Source organism: Corapipo altera, unplaced genomic scaffold (assembly GCF_003945725.1).
Source record: "Corapipo altera isolate COAL_440 unplaced genomic scaffold, ASM394572v1 45, whole genome shotgun sequence".
Classification (NCBI taxonomy): Eukaryota; Metazoa; Chordata; class Aves; order Passeriformes; family Pipridae; genus Corapipo; species Corapipo altera.
The window spans coordinates 3,634,556-3,651,686 of NW_020884877.1; the positions used below are offsets into that span (position 1 = coordinate 3,634,556).

Below are 17,131 nucleotides of genomic sequence, written 5' to 3' on the forward strand. Positions count from 1 at the left end.
TTCTATACTGATTCCTAGCTAATGATCTGTGGCTCACTGCTGTTTGTTTACAGGAGTATTTTTAGACTAGTGGTATTTTGAAACAAAACAATCAACCAGGAGTTTTTAATTGGGTTAGAGAGCACCAAGGACAGGGCATTTTCATAAATCTTGTTCTGACAGGGTTTTTTAAGAGATTTATAGGTCTTCACTGGAATCTGTATGTGTTTAAACTAGAAACTCATCTAGGGAGAAAAATCAGTAGAAAACATGCAGTCCTTACCCACTTCCCTACATCCCTCTTGAAAATCCAGAGAATGTGCTTAAACTGTGTAGAATAATCCAGAAAAGAGTAATTGTTCATGTGAGAGTGGTGTAAGTTTCCTTTCAGAAGCACAACATCCAAATATGTGCAAATCAAAATACCTCTATGAAGAGGAAAAAGAAATCTGATACTTGCTTCAAGGGTTTACTGAGCGAGGTTGTACTGTTTGAATTAAACATAAGAGCATAGCTGTGAAAATATAGTGTGAGAGATCAGGTGGCTGAATGGAGAACTCAGTGCCAAATCTCTTTAGAGCTGGTCCTTGGCATACCTTTTAGAGAGCTGGACAGTGGAATGGTACTGCTGGCATCCTTGGGCAGGACTCTTGTTTTCACTAGTTCTTTTGTGTTTGGTTAGGATAGATATGTATGATAAGGTGGGAGACAGGAGCTTGCACTGGCACACAAGCCAACTGAGTAATTGTGTTTGTGGGATGGTGTTCCAGAGACAAGTTTCTTTCTTGCATGTAATTTTCTTTTTTTTTTGGTAGGAATTCAACATCTTGAAAGGTCACAAGTGAGTGGTTGAGTGCAGGACAAAAATGAAAAAACAAGGCTTTTTTCACTTACCTGTCATAATGAGTTAGCTTTCCCAATTCATACAAACTCAAAAGCTTTAAAATAATGGGTAGTTATTGTTCACTCCTTTAAATGCTGAGTATTAGTTTTAGTGGAAAAGGTGGTAGCAGTTTTGCCTTGTGACTTGAGGGTCAGATTCATACAAAGTGGGACTCTCTCTCATGAGTTAATACCTATGGTGAGAGCACGAGCCAAGCAGCTTGGTTCAGCATCACAGCAATAATGGAATTATTTTATTTCTGAGCATTCAGAATGAGTCAGGTGGTACGCCAGAAGCATATGTGTAGCTGGTACTACACCATATTTTAATTTAAAGGTGTTTGAAAAAGAAATTTCATTGGTTTAGGTTTCTAGAGGTGACTAGTACAGTTACTGGTTTTGGGACTATGTGGCAGTACTATAATTCAGGGTGAATGATAGAGAAACAGTCCATTAGAAAATCCTGAATCAGCTGTACTTCCAGTACCACCTACTGAGCCATCCCTGTGTTCCCAGACAGGTTAGTTTTATAACCAGAAATTGCCAGCTTACTCTCAATTGAATCAAAAGCAAATACATTCTTTCAAGGCAACCCAAAATTCATTTTTTATGCTGCTCTAGTTGGAACAAAAGATAAAGTTATGTCAAAATTCCTAAACTGAGTAAAATAATTCTGTAATGAGCACTGTATATGCAAAGTGTAACTGGTGTTGTGGTTGCCTGAATGAATGTCATGCAGTAAGGGCAATTAAGAGGATGCTGCCAAATATTTTTAAGTTCTGTAACAAATTACTGAATGCCACAAAAATTATTAAAGATCTTGAAAAAATGATTACAAAATAATTATATTTTTGAGAATTTAAGCAACTACTTCACAGAAAATATATTGTTTGAAGTTAATTATATTAAAAGAATCAATAAATGAATGAAATTTTAACACTGCACAACACTGTGTTGTGGAAAAATTTAATAATATCGTAAGATTTATAGAATAACAAGTATAGTGGAATTTGAGTGTTTTGCTGTGTGGTACATTTGTATATGCACTGGCTAAATATGCGAAATATTAGCTGAAGTGTAGTTAATGACAGTAACTATATCCATCCATGACTAATATTGTGCAGTTCCCTTTCAAACAGAATTCCCAGGTCAGATTTTGATTTTCATGTGTGTTCCTTAAAGTTAGAACTAACACATACTCTACAAAGCATTTTTGTTGGCAAAAATGCACTTAAAAGACTTCACTTACAAACCTGTGCATTTTAAATGTGTAAGCTCTTTGACATGCTAATGGTGAAAAGGCTTATGTTAATCATGTTTCTACTCAGGAAGCAGGTAGGTTTTTTTATTAGTGTGTGTTCTTTGACCTTAAGTGGCCTTGTGTCTTGGAAACAGAATTTATCCAAAACCATAGGTGTAGCAGGAGTGTTTTATATACATACAAAATATTTACACATGAAGCTTAATACCATGAAATAAGTAGCAAGATATGTGTTTACTGAAGGGTGATTTTTAGTTTTTTTTTTTTTTCCTTCAGTATTACACTTACCCATTAGGATTGCTGAAAGAATAAACTAATGATACTGTAGTTTATCTATTTTGTCCTGAGATTCTCACTTAAAAGTTGTTGGAATACATTATAGAGTAGTCTGACTTCCACTGCAAAACATTAGTTTGCCTGAGGTTTTTGAGGGTTTTGTTTTATTTCATGATGGGCAGGGCAGACAATATTTCTTGGGCCTTATTCCTGTTGAGGGTGATTCCTTTGATCATCCTACAGTTCCTCCTGTAAGAAGAGTGAGTAAAGAAATCCACATTTACCATTCTAAGAGATCCTACACTTGACCTTCTTGAGGACAATAGCGGTCTTGTTCTCTTGTATACACATTGAACCTTATATAAATGAGATTTGTTTCATCTGTTTTTGAGTGATTATTTACTATTCACTGTGATTTCTACAGTTTTCTGTAGTTTAAGCTGAAGTTAATTAACAAACTATCTGGAGGTTTCTTGAAATTTAACAAAGGAAAAATAACTGGAGTATTGAAAATGCTGGCATATACTCTTTGGAATTTGGTTTCTGCTAGTATATGTATCAAACACAGACTCCATTTTTCAGACAAACCCAAAGGCCATCCAAGAAAGCAGATATAAGAACTTGGCTGTCCAAAAATTCAGATTAGGGAATTTAAATCTATCAATAATCCTCAGCCTCTGTGGGTTTGGCCGATGTCATCAGCAAGCTTGGCTAAACTATCCACAGAATAGGTGCTGTAAACCTGTGTTTATTTTTGAATCCTGTCGTGCGTTTTGTGGTAAATTGTATGCTGGGACAACATTTGGAAAGCGAAACACTGAAATTTTGGGTGGCTCTGTGTGAATTGCCTATGGGCAAGGATTTAGGGACTAGGATTAGTGTGCAAATGTAGGCTGCAGGACCAAGTTGGTTGTGAAACGCTACTGGAGCTTGAGCAGTGGATTGAAGCCTGACACTAATTGCTCCAAGTATGTTTATCTGTATTTTTGAGAGGCTGCATGTGTAGTTAGTCTGCAGTCTAGACTGTGATTTGAGTTAGGGTAGGGATGATGGCTGGTGGCACTATGCATTTTAGAGCTGGCTCAATTCTAGACTTCCTGGGGTACGTTTGAGGCCGGTCCACGTTTGATTATGTATTTTTGGACAGAAGCCGTTTCTGTGTCAGGGTAGGGTTAGAGTGCGGTTTATGAGAAAGAAGTGAAGGCTGTAGGAGGAAGGTGACTGAGGGCCTGGCAGGTTTCAGCAGAGATGAGCAGAAGGCTCTCTCTGTTTTGTTTGGACTTTAGTTTTCTGTTATGTACATTTCCTGTGTAGGCAAGAGCTAGGGGATGTAAAAATGAATGTCATGGAGCAATTGTCAATATTTCATCCTGCCTAGCCTTCATAGATAAAAATGTCTATCTGTGCTAGTTGGCTTAAAGGCTTTTTTCTGAATATTCAGATGCCACTATGTAGCTGGTCCATATGATGGAGTTAATGATTTGGAGTTTTATGGAAGTTAAGGCTGCCAGACAAGGCTTATTGTTGAAATTTGCCAGCCCCCAAGAAGACAGTTTGAGAGTGTGAATGCTTTCTGCTCAGTCCCTTGGCAGAGCAGTTAGTTCTACATATTTTAGCCTGACAAGAAACTGGGATGTGCTGGCAATAGAGCTGCAGAAAGAGAGGGACTGTTTCCATTTGGCCCTCAGATGTCTGCTGAGGGTTGACCTGAGGTGATGCGAATGCCTTGTCTTTGGTGACAGCATCTGACCAATTGCTTTTGCTCCAGGTACACAAGAACGTGCAAAGACACAGCAGTATTCATCACACTCTGCGTAAACCCCAGCAGTAAATAAAAATATCACCAGAAAAAGAGCCAAACAAGCATTTTGATAGCACTTCTTTTTATTCGTGGTGATTAGTTTGGTTCTTGTGTGTAAAAGTCCCTTGTAGTGATAGAAAGAAGTTTGGTCATGTTGCGTGTATTGTGCAAGGTGTCATTTGGACAGTGATAAAAAGCCAATAGCCTTACTGAAGGAATCTGTTAGAAATATGAAGAAAGCAGTTTCATTATATTAAGAAGTTCATAGTTGTGCTAGTTATCTGTTTTTAGTGGGAGGTAACTAAATAAAGAGGGGTAATCATTGAGAATACCTTTCCAAGATATTTAAGGTATGAAAAAATTGGGGAGTTACTTCCCCCTTTTCCATAAACCTATGTAACAGCTTGGTCTGGTTGCTGACTGGTTACTTTGCCTTTTTCTGTCCTGTTGATTACATGAAGGAAATTACAGTTGCAGAGCATGCTGAGCTCTGAGAGATTGCTGCTGGCTCAGGGGCTTCCCCCAACACTCCAAAGGATTGTTGTACAGGAGAAGGGTCTAGTTATTTGCTAGCAAGATGACATATTAGAAAAAAAAAAAAAAAATCCTACAGAAGGAAATTGACTCATCAGGATTTTTCTTTATCTTAATTCTTGTTCCTTTTTTTTTTTATTATTACCTTTAGACTCTGGGAACCCTTTCTTCATGTCTTGAATTTGGCTCTAACTCAACCGTGGATATCTGTTGTTTTGGTAGTTGCCTTTATCCTCCAGACAATAATTTCCAGCTGCTTTTTTCTAGCCTCTCTACCTTGCAACAGATTTCCTTTTTGAAATGGTTCAACCCTTTGCTGATGCCCATCAGCTTATCATAAACTGGCAAGTGGCAGTGCCAAAATGTGTGTACCCGTCCCTCTATTCAATCTGATCGCCCAGGGCAAAGCCAGTTTAGTGTGAAAGGGGAGAACTGAATTTTTAATCTATAATTGATCAATTATGTCTGCTGGCAAGTGTTATGGAAGAGAGGAGCTTTACAGAGAGGGACCCTTGGTTTGGACTCCTAGGTGCCATGGAGATTTAAAAATACGGTTAAAGCAATAATGTCCTTAAGCACTAGGATGCCCAGAAGCAGAGGTACATCCCAGGAAGTTAATCACCATTTAATTAATCACATTATAATGTAAGTATTTAGAGAGGCTTATTTTGCAAAAGGAATGTTTATGAAGTAAATCCCATTGGCTGGCTGTTTACAGAGGAAATACTTGAAATGCTGGAGCAAATATACACAAATGCTCTGCTTCAGGTTGTGAGAATAATGTTTTGCCCTACAGCAGCTATTTCTGTCTTAGTAGAGGAATGGCTCTGATTATATGGTAGGTTCTTGCCTATTTGTAATTCCTGTTGTCCCAGGACTGTAATTTATCAGGTTGAGTTTGTTGAAGTGATTGTACCTGGGTGTTCCCATGAATCACACGTGCATTTTGTGCACTGGAGTCGCAGTAGTTTCTTGCCCTTTTAAGTCCAAATTTGGTTTAGCCCTGTGTGCCTGGAAACCACAGCTGAGAGCAAGATGGATTTCAGAGTGCCAGCTTCTCTACCAGTGACAGTAGCATCAATAAGGACTGAAGTTGGTTGAGCCACACAAATGTGGAAAATGGATAATCCCTGAAGCTTTGGCATGTATCTTTCTTGCTTCCATTAGATACACTGAAACATGGTTTGATTACAAATATGTGGAATATATATAGTTATATATATATATGTGGAATATATATAGTTAAATGATATGCTTCTCTGGTTCTTTGCCTGTAGAGATATTGACACAAAAGCACAGAGCACCCTAATTTACAGAGATAAGTTTGATTACTCAGATGTTGGTATATGTAAAGAGAAAAAAAGGATAAATATTGATAACATACCTTCACTAACATTGAAAAAAATTTGAAAAATTGTTATAACTGAATCACGTTATAACTGGGCCGTTGCTTTCTGAGATTAAAATAGTATCTTTTTTCACTTTCTTAACTTTCCCATTTTGCTGATTTTCACTTTTGTAGTTTCATCTCATAAACTCACATGCTTCTGTGGTCATACATAAAAATCCCTATCCCCAGACAACACAGTAGCACATAAATTGAATTTGCTGGTTGGTTTCATCCTTCATTCCACTATTCATCTCAGTGAAGCGAGTATGTTGGTCTTTTATCATCATTACTTTTGCCATCTGGCTTTTTCTCTAGGGGCCTGATGGAGCTACTTGGGGTCACCTGCCTGTATTAGGAGGAGGTCAGAGACTTCTGTTGCCTGGAGCTGCAAAAGTTACTCTGTGGGGCTATATGTGATAGAGCAAAAGTATCTCTGTATGTCTTTTTCCCTCCTCATATTGATGTAAAGTTCATTTTAATGGCATTAGTCCTGTTGATTTCAACTAATTTTTCTTTCACACGACGCTTTTCCTTTAAATAGTTTTCATGTATTTTTTTAGTTGTATGTGTGCATATAATGTATTTGAAAAAGTGTTGCTGGACACCCTTTTGTCAGTGCGGTTGTAGACTGAGCAATATGTAGATTTTTGAATTGGCCCTCAACAAAAACTGGTGTCATGAAAGATTAAGAAGGGAGAGGAGCAATTGAGAAACACCTGTAAGGTGTAATAGTGATGATGTAGCTGAGTCTGCAGATTGAGATCAACAACATCTGCTTGATTTGGGGAAAACAGTGGAGAGGACACAAGAAAATGGAACACTTAATCTAGGACTTTATTAGGCAGGTGCAAGGTAGGAATTTATTCCTGCCTACTAGTATGGAAAAGTATCTGAGTTTCAATTTTAAGCAGGTATTGTAGTTGCTTTGTTGTCTTTGGAAATCACTGGGAAATGGGTACTCAAAAGCGAATTTGAATTCTGTACGGGGAGAGAAGTTTAGAAGGTATCTAGCATTGATAGTAAAATGCCCTGTTTTTAGATATTTTCTTTTCATAAATCTAGTGGAGACATTTCTACTCGAGACCAGTAAGGGACCTTTTTTTCTTTTTTGACAACAATATTTTTATTTTGTCTGTTTCCCATTAGTATTTTTCTGGTATAAAAATGTATAAAGCCAGGAACATTCATACATGTTTTTTCAGATGATTTTATGATACACGAGTGGAATGTTTCAAAGAAGATAGGTAAAATATTAAGGAACAAAGAATATTTTTCATAGATTTTCAAGCACCTGTATGTAATTCATGTAATAGCAGTGGTTCACAATAGAACTTTATAGCTTTTCATGATTGACTCTAACAACCTGAATGAGTAGAACGTCATGATCTACTTGTATATATAATCACTTTATTTTTGCATGGAGAAGAATTTTTTTTAGAGTTCAAAACTTGTTATTCATGATATCCCACCCTGATGCCCAGTAGTTCGAAGGTTGATAAGGAATAAAGCTGCATGAACAAGACACCATTATTTGTGAAGTGAGAAACATGGTGAAGTAGGCTTTGATTTTTGTCAGTGAATTTTTCTACTTGTCTAAATTTATTGTTGCATCTGATAAAAAGATTGAGAGGTTAAGCTAAGGATGGTTGGTTGAACTGTATAAATTTGACATGACTTTAAGCGTATCTCAGGTGATATTCTGTTTCCCAGCACCTTTAATTTAATTTGAGAGAATGGTTTTATCTTCCCCAAAGGTTTTATTTTGTATTCCACGGTGATTTCAAAGGCATACTTGGAAAGGCTGCCACAGAAATGCAGGAATGGAAGTGATGCCCTCAATGTTAAAGTAGCAGAATTACAACCTGGAAGAGAGGCTCATACTTTGAGAAGATATACTCTTATTTTTTTCCCCAACATTTCCTAATATTTGAATTCACTAACTGCCCAAATTTTGGGGCTGACTGTGCTGCTTCTGTGTTGATTAACATGCTTTCTGTTGCTTAATGTGAGTGGTCAGCGTAAGGAACAGATACAGCCTCTGGTGGCTGGGTACCTCCAACCTGTGTCTCCTGAATGGATTTAGTGATGTGCTGTCGCTGATATTGGCTATTCTCTACTGCCTTCTGAAAAACAATGTCAGAAGTCCTTTAGATCCCTTCTGGTTCTATTGTATTAATTTCTAGAAGCCTTCATTAAAATATTGGGGGACAATTCATTCGCGAGCATTTGTATATGCTTTGTGAAGCCCTCGCATAATTGAAAAGTGTAGATACCCATTAGGGCACATGGTGTGACCCTTGGGGATGGTCCTGTGCAGGGCTAAGGGTTGGACTTGATGATCCTTATGGGTCCCTTCCAACTCAGCATATTCTGTGATTCTGTAAGGGGGAATAAATGCACAGTCTCAGATTTGTCTAGAGATAAACACTCTGATTGGTTTCTCATACAGGGTTTCTTAAAACCTGTAAAAGGAAATGCCTCTTTCTGCAGTGTATTTAATTTGCCAAATGTCTTCTGGTCGGTTCAGAGTTAAGTGTTTTGAGAATTTCAGTAATTCCAAACATTTTCCCTCATTTTCTTTGCTGTAATTAACTGTTAGCCTTTTACTCTGTATCATTCATAAAGAATAATATTGCTGGTGCTCTTCAATAACTTTTTTCCTGGAACAGCAATTTTCAGTGGCTTGGCAATGTGTAATAGAATTTCATAGCTCAAAGTGAGCGATTTGTGAAGAACTCTGTGGATTTTGGTTTGCCTTTTTTTGGCAAACCATAAATATCACAGATACACAACAAATCAGGAAAACATCTAGCAATTACTTTAATGTATTGTTAATGACCTTTTGGTTAGATGGTTTAGCTGGATTTGCTGTTCAGTTTCCATCCTCTTTTGATGACCCAGCCTGTATAATTTACGAGTGAAAAGTCCTGCAGCCCTTGTAATCAGAATAACATAGTCCTGTGGAGAAACAGTCTCTCTGCATTGAGTGGCACGTTCCTGGCAGGAGGACGCAGAGTGTATTTTACCCTTTCTCTTTGTCTAGGTGATGTGACAGCTGGGGTCCTTTTACTTCAAACTCAATATATCTGAAGTGATGGCCTTATCTGAATGTGTCAAATAAACTTATGCTCATTCTTCCTCCACTATTCTCTCTTCCCTTCCCCATTCTCCTCTCCTGTTGCTGAGGTACATGGTGGTTTAGTGACAGAACAACGTAAGGGTGTTTTTCTGTGTTACACTCTGATGTGTCTCAATCTCGTGGTTTATTTGATAATATTTGGACAGTACCTAAAGATATGCTTATCTATGAAGGAGTAATACATAACATTTAAGTAGTATTTTGCATTTTCAGTGATAAAAAGATTGATCTACTTGATGCACTAAATAAATGGTAATAGATGTATTCTGTGTTGTCATGGAAGTAGTATAAGTACTGACTGCAGTTTATTTAATTTCTTTTTCAACAGAATGCAGTAAGTATGACTTGTTTGCAGTGCTGATTTTGCTGCATGCCAAATTTTAACTCTCATCTAGAGCTATGCAAGTTTTGCAATCTGAGTGATAATTGCAGTTGGTGAGAGGGGCAGTTTGATGTGGCTGCAAAAGTTTGGTGATCAGCTATGATTTTGCTTCATCTAAAACTACAATGACAAAAGTAATCTGTGCTACCTCAATATTTTCTAATCTGCTTGTGTGTTCTTAATCTCATTTAGCAGCCAAATCCATAATTTAAACATTTAAATGATTGCAGTTGCCTTCAGTCATAAAAATTCTACCAGCATAAGTTGAGCTTCGCAGCTATTGTACAACAGATTATTTGATAGTGTAAAAAGGCATAGTGTTTTATTCTGCAGATTTTCAGTCTTCCTAAATAACAGGTGTTCTTCATGACTAGTTATTAAGGAAAGAAAATAAATATAGAGCAGGATAGAGGTAACCCCAGAATCCCAAAGTCGAGAAGAGCAGCACCAGATATCCAAAAGTACTCTTGAGTGTAGTTATTTCTGCAGATATATATGGAATTATTACAATATTGATTACTCTTTCAAAAAACCAGTGAAGGTGCTGATTCCTTTTTTCTTTGAAACAGGCATTTTGACCTTGTCCTCAGAACGAGCACCTGGCCTCCAAACTGCACTCATTTAAGATAATGGCAATAAAGTGGTGAACCACAGCTTTTATGTTGCAGTCCTGGCCCTGGTGAACATAGCAGTAAAACTTCAGCTGCCTTGAGCGTGCGAGAGCTTTCCCTGTGGTATTGAAGGGCTTGGTGTGGCCATGGTCTCTGTTGCTGATGTGTGTCCCTGTGGAAGCATGCTGCTGTCGTGTCACAGCCCTGCTCCTGCGGCAGCCCTGCCCCTGGGATATGGGGTAGGCTGCTGGGGCAGCAGTCACTGAGCAGCATTCCCGCTGCCCACCCTTTCTCCTGGGGTCTGCTCCAGTCTCCCTGGTCCCTTCTGCAAAGGGTCACACATCTGCTTGCTCCCTAACCCAGTTTTATATGCATTAGCCTTTTAGAGGATTTTTGGTTGATGAAGTTCATTTGTTTCCCATCATTTCAAGGGGCAATTATATGAGCGGTTTGTTGGCAGGGAGGAGGTGGGTTGACCTTTAGAGCCAATAATCTCTTAACCCAGGCTCAGCTGCAACTGGAATAGCAGTTTGAGCCTTAGTCTGTAGTGAAATAGGATACTCTATTGGCTACTGAGTGGAAAAGAGCTAATGCTATCATTATAATTTTATTTATCAGACCCTCTGGGGACTACATTTTAAATGTGGGGACAGATCAGTGCAGGCAAAACACTTCTGTTGTTTATCCCCTGACACCACAGGTGCCCTTATGATTTATTCCAAGGAATCAATGTGCAGACATGAATAAAACCTACAGAGGATTTTGTCCCTCCCAATGGAGGGAGCTTCAGGGAAGGATTTGGTCTAGAATTTCCAAACTAATCATGATCTCAATCAAATATTACTCCAACCATCACAAAACTGGAAGGAGTAGTTAATGCAGCAGCTTGTTGACTTGCAGCTGCTGCGGTAACTTACTCCAGCTGAGTTCCAGGGTGTTTACACAGCAGCAAACACAAACGTGTTTTATCTGACAGGACAACAGCTTTGAGCAATTCATTATCAACTACTGTAATGAGAAGTTGCAGCAGATCTTCATTGAACTTACCCTCAAAGAAGAGCAGGAGGAGTACATCCGAGAGGTAATACTTGAATGGATCTTTCCTTATCCTCTCGTCTTTCTGTTGTCCCTGTAAAGATAAACAGGCATGCAGGCTGGAACTGCCTTTCAGGGAGTAGAGTCACTTTTTGACCACAGGACTGGCATGGAGCATGTTTGTGTAGGGCTATGTGGTTAGTTCCATTAAGCAAAAAATGCTGATTTGGGCTTTGTTGCACATTATGAGTTCTCCAGGTAAAAACCAGACCCAACTCTTATGCTTTGGCAACAATGGCTGGCAGTTCTGAGCAAGGGCTAATCAATTTATTAGAAGGCTAATATCACTTTCTGGTATCAGTGCCATTACCCTACAGTCTGTGTTTTGGATTACCCAGACACTTCTGGGATGTACCTCAACAGCAGCCACAGCCAGTCGTTTTTCAAAGGGAATTGGCTGGCTAAAACAATAGCATGCAACATGAAAGAAACTACAAATAGAGTTCTGGTTCTGGTTTTCTTTCAGTTAAGTGTTGAAGGGAGCTGTGTGAGCTTTGTGGGTACATTTAAGATGTCCTTTGGAGTCCAGACTCTGGTATTTGATGTTATTCTGTGAGTGGACATCAAGCTGAAGTTTTAATAGGATTTAGCAGTATTCCACGTGATATACAGCGCTCAGACAACATACCAACTTGCAGCTGTAAAAACTGGCATACGCTGCCTGTACTCAAACTGGATGGATACCATTTTGCTGTATAAACATTCTTAAAAATTATGTAAAGTTCCTGCCTTATAATCCTGAGGATAACATGAAATTTCAGCATGTCTTTTTTCTTTTTGCATTCAGTGGTGAACCATCACTACTACAATTTGGTTCTTGAATGATATTTCAAATGCTCTGAAAAAAACTAAACTGTAAGAAGCACCGCAGAGTGCAAATTGAGAATGAAATTAGTATTTTCCTTCTTTCGGTCCTTTGGCCTATGAGTGTTACCTCGTGATGCATTGGCATCTCATCCTGGAAATTTTATTGCTGATATTTGAAAAAAAGGATATTAAGAATATCTGAACAACAGCCAGACTCCGGATTTTTCAAATGGTCTCATCTAAATTTAGCCCTCTTTCTTCCTCCCCTTTAAAAAAAAAAAACAAACAAAAAAACCCCAAACAAAAACCCCAATAACTAAGAACTCTGAAATTTTGGTCTCAGATGCTCGCAGTGAAACTGGATGATTTCCTTCTAAGCAGTGGGAGCGTGGGCAGCGCGGTGCTGGGGGGGAGGAGCCTGGCCCGGAGCCAGGGGAGTGCATGGGAAGCTGACACGGATGGGGGAAAGGAATGGAGAACAAGTTTGGCAGCCACTCAAGGACAGTCATTTTGCACAGAGAATGTTAGTAGTAGATGATTACATTTCTTAAAAAATAAAATTGTTGGTAAGCACACAGAATTAAGTTTGAAAGCAGTAACCTTGTTAGCTGGAATATAATTTTAATTGCCTAGAGGAAGAGCTCCCTTGATTGTTTTCCTATTCATATATTGATTTTTTTTTTTTTAATAGGGGATTGAATGGACTAATATTGAATATTTCAACAATGCTATAATTTGTGACCTAATAGAAAATGTAAGTTGTACTCAAGAATATCTCTGATTATTAATGCGTGGATTTAATTTATCTGTTAAGTCTGCATGCATCCTCACACACTTTACTTTTATCAAACAAGACATTTGTCGTATTATTCATCTTATTTTGTACGGTAAAAGTTTATTTTACTAAAAAAGGTGTTCTATAAAGCTACAGTTACTTTTTTAGAAATATTCAGCATCACCTATGGAAAAAAATACCAAAACTAAAAAACTCTTAAGTGTTTCCATTTACTGCTCTTTACAACAGCAGATATCACGTGCTACATTGTAAATAACATTTCTTTTTGTATGGAACCTAGAAAACTCAATGACATGTTACTGATTGCTTGAGGTACAGAAAGTACTTGTAACTAAATAAGAAGACTTTCTATGGACTTAGTGTAGCAAGAAAAGAACAGTTTTTAACCATTAAGGTGAAATATATGATGGTTTTACACATAAACTGGCTACTTTCAGTTAAATTGGAGTTTCTACAGTCTGAGTAAATGGCACAAAACTTCAGTGTGAATTTCAAGATTCATTAGCAGTCTTTCAAAAATGCAGGTGCTAAAAATCTATTGGAAATGGTCATTAGGAAGAGAGCCAAGCTTTGAGGTGGCTTGAAGAATGTTTTTCTGGATAGCAGAGATCAAACAGGAGAACGATCTCCTTTTTATGCCTTGATGGAATGTGATGGAAATAAGCACTAAAGGTCTTGTCTTGAAACTTCAGAACCAAACTGGAATCCTGGCCATGCTGGATGAAGAATGCCTGAGACCAGGAACTGTTACTGATGACACCTTTTTAGAAAAACTGAACCAAGTCTGTGCCACTCACCAGCATTTTGAGAGCAGGATGAGCAAGTGCTCCCGGTTCCTCAATGACACCTCCTTGCCCCACAGCTGCTTCAGGATTCAGCATTATGCTGGCAAGGTACCTGGTGAAGCAGGGAGTACGTGGTGTGTGGGGGCTGCTGTGGCTGATTAAAAAATCCAGACCTGTCAGTTGTTTCTGTCTCAAGCCTAAGGTTTGGGATTTGGGCTGGAAGGTTTTCAGAAGTCATACAACGGTTGGGGCTGGAAGGGATCTTAAAGTTTATCCAGTTCCAACCCCCCTGCCATGGGCAGGGAGACCTTCCACTAGATGAGGTTGCTGAGAGCTCCATCCAACCTGGGCTTTAACAATTCCAGGGTTGGGGGATCCACAGCTTCTCTGGGCAACTCTCTCCAGTGTCTCACCACCCTCACACTAAAGAATTGCTTCCTGATATCTGATCTAAACCAGCCCTCTGTCAGTGTAAAGCCATTACCCTTTGTCCTGTCACTACATGCCCTTGTACAAAGTCCTGCTGCTCTAGCTGAAAATCAAGACCAGTTCTCTATTTTCATCATGTACTTTAGTGCTGCTGCTTCTCTCTGGAATGAAAACATTGTTTACAATGAGAAAAATTCATGCAAATTTGAAGGCAACATATTTTGGAGGACATGTTCTTTGTCACTGAAGTAGCTGCAGTCCTTAGTCATGTTGAGAAAGTGGAGTTTTGTACATTTGAAGGAACTGAGTTTGATACTCTGTGTGTTTAAGCAGATGGAAGAGAAAGCTATACAGAGGGCTTGCAAAAGTATTTGCTTTTTACAAAATAAGCAATATGAATAAATATGAGTCTGACAACTTTCAATGTGTAGTTCATTATGACTTTTTATTAATGAAAATCAAAATTATTAAATTGGTTGAGTGAAGACAATTTTTTAAAAAAAGTTCAAAAGTAAATGTAGGGTTACAACTATACCTCTTGTCTGAATCTGCTGAATTGATAATTTCACAGAGCAGAGACTATTTGGAATGTTTTTCATTTCCCTTGGACTGCTTAATACTTTTTAATATTTTCTCAATCTTACAATTTTGAATAACTCAACAATTTGCTCAGTCAAAATAGTTCTGGAAATATCAGACTTTCAGTATTTGAGGCAACCATTCATTAATTTAACATTATGTATTTACCAGGAAGATTTTGTAACTGCATATAATCTCACAGGGATTAATACATAGGTATTTTTTTGGTTGTCAAAATTCAAATTGAATTGAAAATACCCCAGTACTTTGGGAAGGACCGCACACAAACTGTGCCTTAGCAGACACTGAGGATCCTCGATTGTTACGGGCATTCTCTTACCCAGCAGAGCAACCAGTGAATTCCTCCTATTTTGGGAGGAATGTTGTTTTTCCATCCTCATCTGAGAACGTTTTGATCTGGTCACTCGACAACAAAAATTTGACCCTCCTTTTATGAAATATAAGTAAGTTCATACGACCAGGTTCTTTTCAGTAGGGGCATTTGCTACACGTGTCAGAACCAGAAACATGTTCTCCAAAGTAAAATACTGCCTGAGTTCCCACTGACTTGCTGTTGTGTAAAATATGGCTATGTCAGTGCTAGTTTTATTCAGTATTCTGTGTACATAGCACATATCTATGCAGAACTGAGAAATCACGAAGCTGACGAATCTGTATTACCAGCCAGATGACTTGTCACAATTAATCAAATAAGTTTCCTACCCTCAAAAATTAAAAAAGCCAGTAGCAATCCGAGATCTGCGTGAAGTTCCCCTCGATGCCTCCTGGGTCTCCAGCTGCAGGTCAGACATTTGTGTTCATGCTTGTTGTTGTTGGACTGCTTTCCTGGTAGAAGTCCTTTAATATAACAGTCTCCTGAGGACTGCACAGCGAGCTGCTTGCTGCTGCAATAGCAAGAGGTGATATTTCATATTGTGTTTCAGTTAGGCAAATAATGTAAGCATTAGTAATTTGAAAGGAAAAGGTATTTTTGCTGTTGTGAGTCAAAAGAGAGGGAGAAAACCTTTTGTCAGCCAAAAAAAAGAGATTGGTTTGGAGTATGGCAGGTGGTGGTATATCAGTTACCATGTAAGAAGGGTTTGTCCCATTTCAGAAACCAGAATTGATCAGCCCAGGGAACTGTTAGCAGTATGAGAAAATTCATCTTTCTCAGGTAGCATGTTCACAGAAATTTTATCCAACAAAAAGTCTTCCAAATGGCAGATTTAAAAAGAGAGCTGAAATGTCTTTTGTTTGTTTTGGATAGTGAGAAAGAGGGAGAAATTAATTTCTTGGGTCAGTTTTGAACTGGCCTATGTTATAGTTCAAAACCTGCTCTGATGAGACTCTTCTCTATTTTTCAGGTTATGTACCAGGTGGAAGGATTTGTTGATAAAAATAATGATCTTCTGTACCGTGACCTCTCCCAGGCCATGTGGAAGGCCAACCACTCTCTCATCAAAGCATTGTTCCCAGAAGGTAACCCTGCTAAGATCAATCTAAAGAGACCACCAACAGCGGGTTCACAGTTCAAGGCTTCAGTTGCTACCCTGATGAAAAATCTCCAGACAAAAAATCCAAACTATATCAGGTAAATTACCCTATGGCAAAGCTTTGGTGAATTTTTTTTGGTGAACTTAAAAAAAAGTCTTGATATCAAAGGATAAATGGATAAACTATTGAAATATATGGCTTATGCTCACAAGAACAGTTGTTGACGTGTACAGTGCTGCGAAGGAGTGTCCCTTTTCGTTTTCCTTTTCCAGGTGCATTAAGCCTAATGACAAAAAGGCTGCACACATTTTCAATGATGCCCTGGTGTGTCACCAGATCCGCTACCTCGGTCTCCTGGAGAACGTCCGGGTCAGAAGGGCGGGTTACGCGTTCAGGCAGGCGTACGAGCCTTGCCTGGAAAGGTACAAAATGCTCTGTAAGCAGACATGGCCCCACTGGAGAGGGCCAGCCAGGTAGGTAAACAGCAGTATTCTTACATGTCCTGAGTGAAATTACTGTCTTCCACGTCGTTCCGATTTTTTTAAAATGCTTTGCATACATTGCAAAATGAACATATTGCAACCTTTACTGATTTGGGTCTGAAAGAAAAGGTGAGAGAGAGAGAGAGAAAAAGATGGTGGAGTGGAATCAAAATGACTAGGAGTCTGGAATGATCAGGAGGGCACTCTGCCTTTAATAACCAACTTTCAAAGTGTAGGAGCACTCATTTCCTTGGAGTCAACCATACAGTCTTCCTCTGTCCTTTCAAGAATGATTTTACATAGTGATTGGGGAACTCTTAGGAGATAATACCTCTTGCAAATCAATTGTTTTAAGTATATACTTTTAAATTGCATAGTATTCACATGTATTTTTGCAAATAATGTCTGG

The 17,131-nt window shown here is 38.6% G+C and overlaps 1 protein-coding gene across 6 annotated transcripts in view; it reads left to right on the top strand.

Annotated features, from left to right (window-relative positions):
• The window catches only part of MYO1B (myosin IB), a 112,874-nt gene that overhangs the window by 71,288 nt on the left and 24,455 nt on the right, over window positions 1-17,131 (top strand). For 3 of the 6 annotated variants that reach the window (XM_027636732.1, XM_027636733.1, XM_027636735.1), the window contains 6 exons: window positions 9,591-9,596; window positions 11,232-11,336; window positions 12,849-12,911; window positions 13,646-13,846; window positions 16,111-16,337; window positions 16,513-16,713. In XM_027636732.1, coding sequence (XP_027492533.1) covers window positions 9,591-9,596; window positions 11,232-11,336; window positions 12,849-12,911; window positions 13,646-13,846; window positions 16,111-16,337; window positions 16,513-16,713 — 803 coding nt within the window. The remainder of the gene's footprint in view (window positions 1-9,590; window positions 9,597-11,231; window positions 11,337-12,848; window positions 12,912-13,645; window positions 13,847-16,110; window positions 16,338-16,512; window positions 16,714-17,131) is intronic. The other 3 variants (XM_027636731.1, XM_027636734.1, XM_027636736.1) reach the window with 1 other exon arrangement.